The sequence below is a fragment of the Rhipicephalus microplus genome, chromosome 3, assembly GCF_043290135.1.
Source record: "Rhipicephalus microplus isolate Deutch F79 chromosome 3, USDA_Rmic, whole genome shotgun sequence".
Taxonomy (NCBI): domain Eukaryota; kingdom Metazoa; phylum Arthropoda; class Arachnida; order Ixodida; family Ixodidae; genus Rhipicephalus; species Rhipicephalus microplus.
In genome coordinates, this window is record NC_134702.1 from 202,210,716 (window position 1) to 202,221,048 (window position 10,333).

Sequence of the window (10,333 nt, forward strand, 5' to 3'; positions counted from 1 at the left end):
GGGGGAGGGAATGCTGGAACCTTACAAGATGCACTGACCAAAATGGTGAAAATTTCAATGTTTGTTTCAGTCACAGAAGGCCCAAAAGAAGAAAAATGGAAAAACTACAGTCGACAAGAATGATTTGGGTAAGTTGAACAAATGACAACAGCACGCGCACTACTTGCATCATAATGTTTCATTCCGCAGAGTGCACAAGCGTTTGTGCATAACCTTTCGTACACCAGCTATGAAGAACTGCTTGTATGTCCATCAAATTTATACATTATTTCAAAGCACTTATTACTCTGTTAAAACAAAAATCATGTCAATATGTTGATATGCATTTTACTGTGATTGATATAAATTAAGTAGTAATTGAATATCTACTTACTATGAAGTAACATATATTCTGTTTTTGCATAAATAAAATCGAATCTCCAGCTGAACAGGGCAAGTTAATTTTAAGTTATGTTCATTTAGAGCACAGAAAAACAATACTTCCAACGTGGCTCGTGGTAGCAGGCATGCTGAATGACTCATTGAACATGGTAGTGCCTCCAGTAAGGCAATCATATGCAGCAGTATACTGCAAATGAAGCTAAACTAGGTCACATTTATGAGGCAGGAGGTTCAATTTATCGAAACCTCAATGTGTCTTGCTCTTTATAAGCCACTAGTCAACGGAACTAGAAAAAACATGTGGTACACACAACTGTGTACGAAGTGTTTCAAAGGGTCAACAAAGACGGCCACACTCATCGGGTGGAATGCTCACAACAGCTACTAATTCAACTCCAATTGCTGTGCAACAGATGGAAATCTACAGCTTTTCCCACTGACGTTGATCTTTCAAATCTGAACGAAGATGTGGTGCAAGCTCTCGTTTACTCCACACACTGACAGGCAAGGCATGCAGTGTGCCTGAAGCAAACCAAGCAGTACGTATTGAAAAAACAAACACAGATGTACATTGACTGTTTGAAAAACCTGAGGTGACCAACAAAATTATTCAAATGAATAGATCCGAATAAAGAGGCCACCACAGAAAATGTTCAGCAGTTACAAAACTGCAACATTGGCCAACCAAGACCATGCATTGCCATCCCTTATCAGAGAAAAAGCACAAGCTGCATTGGTGTTACATAAAAAAAAAGAAAATGCTACCTTAAAGCAGCCATTTATACGATAAAAACATGAATAACTGATATCTGCAGAGGCTAAGGCCACAGAAGTGTTATCCGTGAGCCCACATTCAAGAGCCTCTGCCCAAAGAACAGAAGCCAAGTGATATGCAGATGAATGTGCATCTGTCAACACAAACCTGTCGGGAAATGGTTGCATCAGCGGCGGGCAGTACTTATAGGATAACTGTACTTGAGAGCTCAAGCATACAATGCCCATAATTTAGACAGACTGATACAGTGGTAAATTATCAATTGGCCAGGTTGCTACAAATAAAAAAAAGAAAAATTAACATAAGTATATTATTTTAGGGATAGAACAGTGCAACCACTTATCGTGTGTTTTGAAGATCACATGAGTAAAGTTTATAGCATGAAAACGATGTGAAATTAATCAAGTACTAACCATTGTGTATTTTTTGATGCCTAGAACAGTTATACATTACACTATTCGCACTAAGTTTAAATATAAATATAAGAATACAGAAGGTAACACATACAAACCCTTCATTCAATGTTTGACCAGGGCCTGGCCTTCACTATAGTACTATATATATTTGTATATGTCAACTTGCAATATCATTACACAACTCTGTCTTTACGAATAAACCAAAGTTTGTAATTATGTATAATTATTACGGAACACTATGACCACCCAGCAATATCACAAAACACCAGCTGCTTGTTCCTTAACAAAATTCCGATCACTTAGAAGTACCACAAAAAGCATTATTAGGTATAATTATGTACACTGCCTTAATTTGCTGAAATATGCTTGCACATTAAACACAATTTACTGCATGAAGGAGTCCATGTTTCATGACTCGTTGCATTGTGAGAATGCGCAGCGCTGCGAAAGCAGTAGCTCTTAACACCGTACATATGGTGTGGCACAGCTCAGCTGACATTAGAGGCGTGCGTGCATTAAGCATTTACTGTTCTTGTTTTGTCCCTGCGACATGAGTGTAAACTGGACGTTGTGCTGAACCACTTGTTTCCAACTTGTGCAGCTATAAACGTGTGCACACCTATTTATGCATATACTAAATATACATAAACACTTTTAATACACAGTGCATTAGTTTAGTGTTTTAGTTACACCTTCCATGCGACCTGCCGTAATGGTCTAGTGGCTAAGGCACTCAGCTGCTGACCCGAAGTCGTAGGTTCGTATCCCAGCCACGGCAGCAGCATTTTCGATAGAGGCGAAAATGCTTGAGGCCCGTGTGCTAAACTTTAGGTGCACATTAAATATCCCCAGGTGGTTGAAATTTCTGGTGACCTCCACTACGGTGCCTCTCATAACTTATGTGATGACACGTAAAATGTGGATTGTATATATATATTTTTATACTTTGTTTGCCGTATGTTTCTGATCATACTTACACTTGTATTAAAATTGTATTGCCTAACACGAAATATTGATACGCAACAGCCGGCACAGCCTGTCTGGAAGAAAGAGAAAGACGACGCTCATGGCTGGTTGTTTATGAACTGTCGCCATCTTGTGCGCCGAGCACAGTGCATCGTATTTAATTTATTAAATAAGTTACCCGCAACATTATTGGTGGAGGTGGACGACTCCCGTACCTCGATGGAGACGCGCAGCGGTCGCAACACCGGGGACTCTTCGGCTACTTCAGCTGCCAGTGCCTCATCCCCACCGGTCTCTCGATCCGAGTCGACAACCTACGTCACCCTGCCACCCCTGCGGGATCCTGGAACTTTCTCCGCTGACGGCACCATCGACCTTGACTCCTGACTGCACCCGTACGAGCGAGTCAGTGCTACCCACCGCTGGGATCCCACGCTCATGCTCGCCAATGTTGTGTTCTACCTCGACGGCACGCCACGGACATGGTTCGAAACCAACGAAGCCGAAATCACAAGCTGGGATCTTTTCAAATCGAAGATCCGTGATCTTTTCGGCGATTCATCTGGTCGTCAGCTCGCTGCCAAGAAGACTCTCGCCACTCGCGCCCAGACGTCTACTGAATCGTACGTCTCATACATTCTTGACGTCTTGGCGCTTTGTAGCAAGGTCGACCAGCGCATGTCAGAAGAAGAAAAAGTTAACCATGTCCTCAAAGGGATTGCTGACGATGCCTTCAACCTGCTGGTTTTTAATAATGTCACGAGAATCGACACGATCCTGACAGAGTGCCGCCGTCTAGAACAGGCTAAAGCCCGCCGCGTCACCCACGGCATCACGCGCCTGCCGAACACAGCTGCTACTTCCTCTTGTGATGACTCCGTCCGCCCAGTTCCCCGATGTGACAACCTCACCCGCATCATTCGTCGTGAGGTCGAGGCAGCCCAACCAGTAGCTACTCCATTTCCAACGCCTGATCCTTCACCGACCACGATCTCACTGATACAAGCCGTCGTTCGTCAAGAATTATCGAACGTCGGCCTACACCCCATTCAACCAGTCTACTCTGCCGAGCCTTTTTATCGTCGTCCATCCGCTCCTCGATTTGGGTCCAACTACTCTCGACAGCGCAATTTGTCCGAATGGCGTACACTGGACGACAAGCCCATCTGCTTCAACTGCCGACGTGTCGGTCATATTGCTCGCCACTGCCGCAATCACTGGGCTCCGCCGGTACGCTATGGGCCTCCTACCCAAGCCACTTCTGACCACCAGTCGTCCTCAACATTTGATTTTGGTTCCCCTATGCCGACCGCATCTTCTGATTCTGCCGCACCTCTGACGAGACCTCGCTACGCCCGCTCACCATCCCCTGCTCGCCGTCAATCTCGTTCGCCCCCACAACGCCGTCCTGCCTCTCCGACCTATTCGCAGCGCCCCCGACCGGAAAACTAGGCAGTGCAGCTTCTGGAGGTGAAGCTGCATTGACGACGACCTCTGCAAGAAATCCTCGTGTAACATTACCGACGACCCGGAATCTGTTGAACGTTACATTAGACAATGTACCTGTGCGCGCATTGATCGATACCGGCGCGCATGTGTCCATAATGAGTGCTGCTCTTCGTCGCCGCCTAAAGAAAGTTGTCACACCCGCCTTGAACCGAGCCGTTCGAGTCGCCGACGGGGGAACTGCCGCGATTATTGGCATGTGCTCTGCCCGTGTGACTATCGCCGATAGAAGCACTGCTGTTCTTTTCATCGTTATAGAAAATTGTCCTCATGAAGTAATTCTAGGCATGGATTTTCTAATCGCTCACTCGGCCCGTATAGATTGTTCAGCCGGCTGTCTTGACCTTGAAATGCCTCTACTTTCTGATCTGACCAACCCACCCCAAAGTCGCCTTTGCTGCATTGATTTCGCACGCCTTCCGCCTAACTGTGTCACACATATCGACCTCTTCTCTACACCACCTGTACCTGACGGCGATTACATAGTGGCACCAATTCATGCCGTGATGCTTACGCATGGCGTCACTGTTCCGCACACCATTTTGACAATCGTTGGAAACCGCACATGCCTTCCTATCGTAAATTTTGCCCTCACTGCCCAAATTCTTCCACAAGGTATCTCCCTGGCCGAAATTACTGCTCTACAAGACCATACGGTTGAACCCTTCACAGTGGATGATTGCTGCACCTCAGACAATGAACCAACTCTAACACGTTCATCGGGCGTCGACGTTGACCACATGGTACCATCAGACCTCGCTCCTGATCAAGCGGAAGCCCTTCGTCACGTCCTGGAGTCCTATAGTGACATTTTCGACTTCGCCAGCACGGCTTTAAGCCGAACGAGTGTTGTTACTCATTGCATCAATACTGGTGACGCGAGTCCCATTCACCGACGTCCATACCGTGTTTCCGCGTCCGAGCGCACAGTCATACAACAGGAAGTCGAAAAGATGCTTGCAAAAGACATAATCGAACCCTCTTGTAGCCCCTGGGCTTCTCCTGTCGTCCTGATCAGAAAGAAGGATGGAACATGGCGCTTTTGTGTAGATTATAGGCATCTCAACAAAATTACGAAGAAAGATGTTTATCCGTTGCCTAGAATCGACGATGCCTTAGACTGCCTTTACTGTGCTAAGTATTTTTCCACTATCGACCTTCGATCTGGCTATTGGCAGATCGCTGTGGATGAGATGGACCGTGAGAAGACCGCATTCGTCACTCCTGACGGGCTTTATCACTTCAAAGTTATGCCCTTTGGTCTCTGTAATGCGCCGGCCACATTCGAAAGAATGATGGACTCGTTGCTCCAAGGGTTTAAATGGTCAACCTGCTTATGTTATTTAGACGATGTTATCGTTTTCTCGCCCACATTCGACTCCCATCTCAAGCGTTTATCGGCGATTCTTGAAGTTTTTCGTCGAGCCGGACTTCAACTGAACTCGTCGAAATGCCACTTTGCTCGTCGTCAAATAACTGTACTTGGCCACATCGTCGATGCCGCAGGAGTCCGCCCGGATCCCGAGAAAATTCGCGCCGTCACGGACTTTCCTGTTCCGAAGTCAACAAAGGACGTTCGCAGTTTTGTGGGCTTGTGCTCCTACTTTCGACGGTTTGTTAAGGACTTCGCCATCATTGCACGCCCACTCACAAACCTCCTGAAGAAGGACACCCCGTTTTTCTGGGGCGCTGATCAAGCCTCATCTTTTTCCCAGCTCACGACTCTCCTTACAACACCGCCGATTTTAGCCCATTTTGATCCATCAGCTCCAACCGAGGTTCGCACTGACGCTAGTGGGCATGGCATCGGGGCAATGCTAATGCAACATCAACGCGGACATGACCGTGTTATAGCATATGCAAGCCGCCTGCTATCTACAGCCAAGCGCAACTATTCAATCACGGAACATCAGTGTCTCGCTCTTGTGTGGGCAGTCGCCAAATTTCGCCCATACTTATACGGGCGTCCATTCCGGGTAGTCACCGACCATCACGCGCTCTGCTGGCTGGCCTCACTCAAGGATCCCACAGGACGCCTCGCTCGTTGGTCCCTAAGATTACAAGAATACACGTTCACCGTAACGTACAAAACAGGGCGGTCACACCAAGATGCTGATTGCTTATCACGCTACCCCGTGGAAGAGGCTGCCCATACTGACACCTTTCCAGACCTTCTGTCTGTGACGCAGCTACTCAACCTTGGGCACGAACAACGCCTGGATGCTTCCCTGCGAACCATCATTGGCAAACTTGAGTCAAGGCCTCGCGACGCATCTCTACAAATGTTCCTGGTAAAAGACGGCATCCTGTATCGCCGTAGCCTCGATCCATATGGCCGTGACTTGCTCCCCGTCATACCAGCACATCTTCGTGCGACTATTCTCAACCAACTTCATGACGCTCCTTTGGCGGGCCACTTGGGCGTCTCTCGCACATACGACCGTGTACGTCGTCGTTTCTTTTGGCCTGGTCTTGCCCGCTCTGTTCGACGCTACGTCGCCGCTTGTGAACCCTGCCAGCGCCGCAAAAAGCCATCTTCCCTACCAGCTGGATTCCTTCAGCCGATCGACATTCCCATTGAACCTTTTTTTCGAGTTGGCCTCGACCTGCTTGGCCCATTCCCGATCTCCAGCTCAGGCAACAAATGGATCGCTGCCGCCACTGACTATGCGACACGGTATGCTATCACACGAGCACTTCCGACGAGTTGCGCAACCGATGTGGCGGACTTTCTGGTATATGATATTATTTTAGTACACGGAGCTCCACGCCAACTTCTCACTGACCGGGGCCGCACCTTCCTATCAGCTGTCGTTGATGAAATCCTGCGCTCTTGCTCTGCCAAGCACAAGTTTGCCACTTCGTACCATCCACAAACGAACGGTCTTACGGAGCGCCTCAACCGCACCATAACCGACATGCTTTCTAAATACGTAGCGGCCGACCACCGGGACTGGGACGTTCATTTGCCATTTGTGACGTTCGCATATAATTCCTCACGTCACGACACTGCCGGCTATTCACCATTCCATCTTCTATACGGCCGAGAACCCGCCCTACCATTTGACACCTTGCTGCCCTCGGTCACTGAGTATGTCGGCGAAGCCATCGCGCGAGCCGACCACGCACGCCAACTCGCCCGCAGCCGCCTGCAGGCTTCACAGGAGCGCCAAAGACAGCTCTACGATTCCCATCATCGAAACGTGCACTTTTCACCGGGTTCCCTTGTCCTCCTCTGGTCCTTGACTCGGCGTGTAGGGCTTTCTGAAAAACTGCTGTCACGCTACACTGGACCATACCGCGTCGTTCGCCAGGTGACTGACGTTACATACGAGATTGTTTCAGCCGATTCAACGTCATCATCGTCACCTTCGAGTGACATCGTGCACATAGCTCGACTCAAGCCCTATCACCCTCCTTCTACCGCATCCGAGTCGCTCAAGCACCGAGACGGTGCTTCTACCACCGGGGGGTTATGATACGCAACAGCCGGCACAGCCTGTATGGAAGAAAGAGAAAGACGACGTTGGTGGCTGGTTGTTTACGAACTTTCGCCATCTTGTGCGCCGAGCACAGTGCATCGTATTTAATTTATTAAATAAGTTACCCGTAACAATATTATTTTCTGTATAAGTTATCATTTTGATGTTACTTTATTTGCTCTTTATTATAATTTATTTTATGTATCCCACTCCCCACAGTAAAGCCATGTCCAGTTCAGGGTAAAATAAGTGAAATAGTGGTTTTGGGACATTAAACCCCAACAATTATTGCACCTTCCATGCGAGTTTACCGACTGTACAGAGAGCAAGCATTACCTGTTGAACTTCACCTACTCCACTCAATCTGCCGTTTCATTATCCGCTTTCATAAGCTTCAATGCTCTCGCAATAATTATGCAATAAAACGTGGACCCTCTCCTTTTTCGCACAGAATGCTCTGTTCAACACAAAAAAGAAAACAACCGTTTTTTTTTTTTGTAACATGCTCAAGAATGCTGCAACAAAAATGGTTGTCTCAAGTACATAACGTAGGCCTGCTTTGAGCAACCAGTGGTCATGGAGTTTCTTGCTACGATCACTACAGAACTCTAACGAAGTGGTGTTTAATATAGCCCAACCATGATGTTTAGTGGTTCGTCCAGCTTTTGCATTTGTTATTTCAAATGTTCATGAAGCTTCGCTTGCACCACCACATAATATAATCTGCCTTTAATTTCTTAAATTTTGAAGCAGCCCCATGATACAGGAGCGCCAAAGGCAAGAAGACTGTGTGCACAGAATGGAGTATTGCAAAATGCTCCATTTATAAAGCAACCTTATGCAGAGTTACTAAGTCACTTAAAACTAGAATGACGAAGCTGACGCATATCCATGGGCGAACATAATTTCCGCATTGCTACTAGTGCCAGAGTTAGCGCTCGTAATTCTTGCAGGAAACTTCCCGCCTCTGACCAGAATGCAATCTGTCAACGACTGCCAACCTTGATCATTAGTTTTTTTCTTGGAAGAGTACTCATTCTACTTGGAGAACGGTGAGCATGCAGAGGGGTGTGAGAATCACTCACGCCGAAGGTGCTGCCCACGGAGAGTCCACATCTTCGAGCTCCGGGCTCTCATTGCCATTGGTGCTACTGCGCTCTGGATCGAACGACATCTTCCTTCAACCTGCCAACACAACAGCACAAGTTTGGCTAGAACAGTTGTACCATATGTTTCGAGTTCTCAGCATTAAAATGTATATCCATCACAGCAGGTCTAATATATGTTATAGATGGAAAATGATACAGGCTAATATGCACATTGGTTTCAGAAAAGATCTGGTGCATGTATACAGCTGAAAGTTGGGGAAGACAAAAATTAATGAAGTTCTCAATATGCTACTGTGCTTGCCCAGGGCGTAGGCAGAATTTTTTTTCGTGGGAAAGGGAGGGGGGCAAGTCCTTGATATGAAATGGGGGCTGGTCAGGCACATGTGGTCGAGTCATTTTGTGCCATGGTCAAAAAAAAAAAAAATAGAGAGGGGGGGGGGGCGCCTTGGCTACGCCACTGGTACATGCTGAACGTGAGCGAAGCAGAATACAATATATAATGATACAACCATCGCAAGACGTTGCGAATGAACGCGCACTCAATAAATAAACGGAAACACATCGTCAAGGCACGCGACATCATCATGAACGGCTGTCAAGCAATGTACAGCTTGTCACGGCTTCGTCGAGGATGCACATGGGATAATGACAGCCCCGTTAGAAGGTTGCGCGATTTTTTCACTCACGGCTCGTTTCCTCGTCGCGGTCTCGCAAAACTGCGCAGGAAAGCGACCAATCGCGTCGCACGCAGCGGACAGAATGAATCCACGCGAAGACACAGCGTCCGTCCGGTCTCTCTCTTCTCTTTCCTCTTGCCTGATAACCAAAGAGGATGGCAATCTTATACAGCTGAAGGTCGATCGTAATAGATGCCACGCTACGGGTCGCGGAGTACAAAGTTATATCCCTTTCCCCTTCAAGCGGGACCCACAAGCGCGATTGCTAAACTGAGCGACGACCAAAGAAAACGTTCCCGACTTTCCGTTCTCGGCGTGTTTACCCTTGAGTTTTTCGAGGACTTCAAAAGGACAAGTTAGATAACGATCAGGCGTAGCGTCGATGAGTCGTTGGATAAGCTACCGGATCGACGCGATTTGAGCGCTCACGGGCGCACCACTTACCTCGTTTTTCCTCTTTCTAAACCCCGCGGAAAGTACGCAAACCAACTCACCTTCGTCTACGTAGATACGACTCCGGCACTGGCTCGACTCTTCCGGCGATGTTCAGCGTGACAGCACCGAGCGAATCTGATGTAACCTGTTGCGCAGCCGACCCCAGAAAGGAAGGAATAAACTCAATTGAACTTTTGCGCGAGCAAGTTGCTCCGTCGCGTACGCACACAACCGGCCGAGCAAGACCCGTCTCTCCACACGAAACACAAACCAAACTCTCGGCGCGCCGCACCTACGCTCGCTGCCGCCGGCCGACGAAGTGAGCGAGAAGAAAAGTGAGCGTAGAGGGTGAGGAGAAAATGCAATAAAGCAGTTACAGCCACAGTGATGCTAACACTGAGGTAAACAATTGTACTACTACAAATTAACCGTAAGTCACGTTTAAAAAATAATAAAACAAGACAGAGCAATTATGAAGGCTGTAATTTTATTCTTATCCATTTTGATTTTTTGTATTTTAAAGTGTAAAAGTAATATTAAAAAAAGATTTTACAAACTTGTCAATTACAAATAATTTAAAGCTGTA

General features: G+C 47.3%; 1 protein-coding gene across 2 annotated transcripts in view; it reads right to left on the bottom strand.

Moving 5' to 3' along the window:
* The window catches only part of LOC142804103 (3 beta-hydroxysteroid dehydrogenase type 7-like), a 28,935-nt gene extending 18,851 nt beyond the window's left edge, over positions 1-10,084 (bottom strand). Inside the window, exons 1-2 of one of the 2 annotated variants that reach the window (XM_075890676.1) lie at positions 9,807-10,084; positions 8,612-8,711 (exon numbers count right to left, since the gene is read on the bottom strand). In XM_075890676.1, coding sequence (XP_075746791.1) covers positions 8,612-8,700 — 89 coding nt within the window. In that variant the 5' untranslated portion in view covers positions 8,701-8,711; positions 9,807-10,084. Of the gene's footprint in view, positions 1-8,611; positions 8,712-9,321; positions 9,434-9,806 lie in introns of those variants that run through there. The other variant, XM_075890678.1, reaches the window with a different exon arrangement.
* Positions 10,085-10,333: the final 249 nt, after the last annotated feature.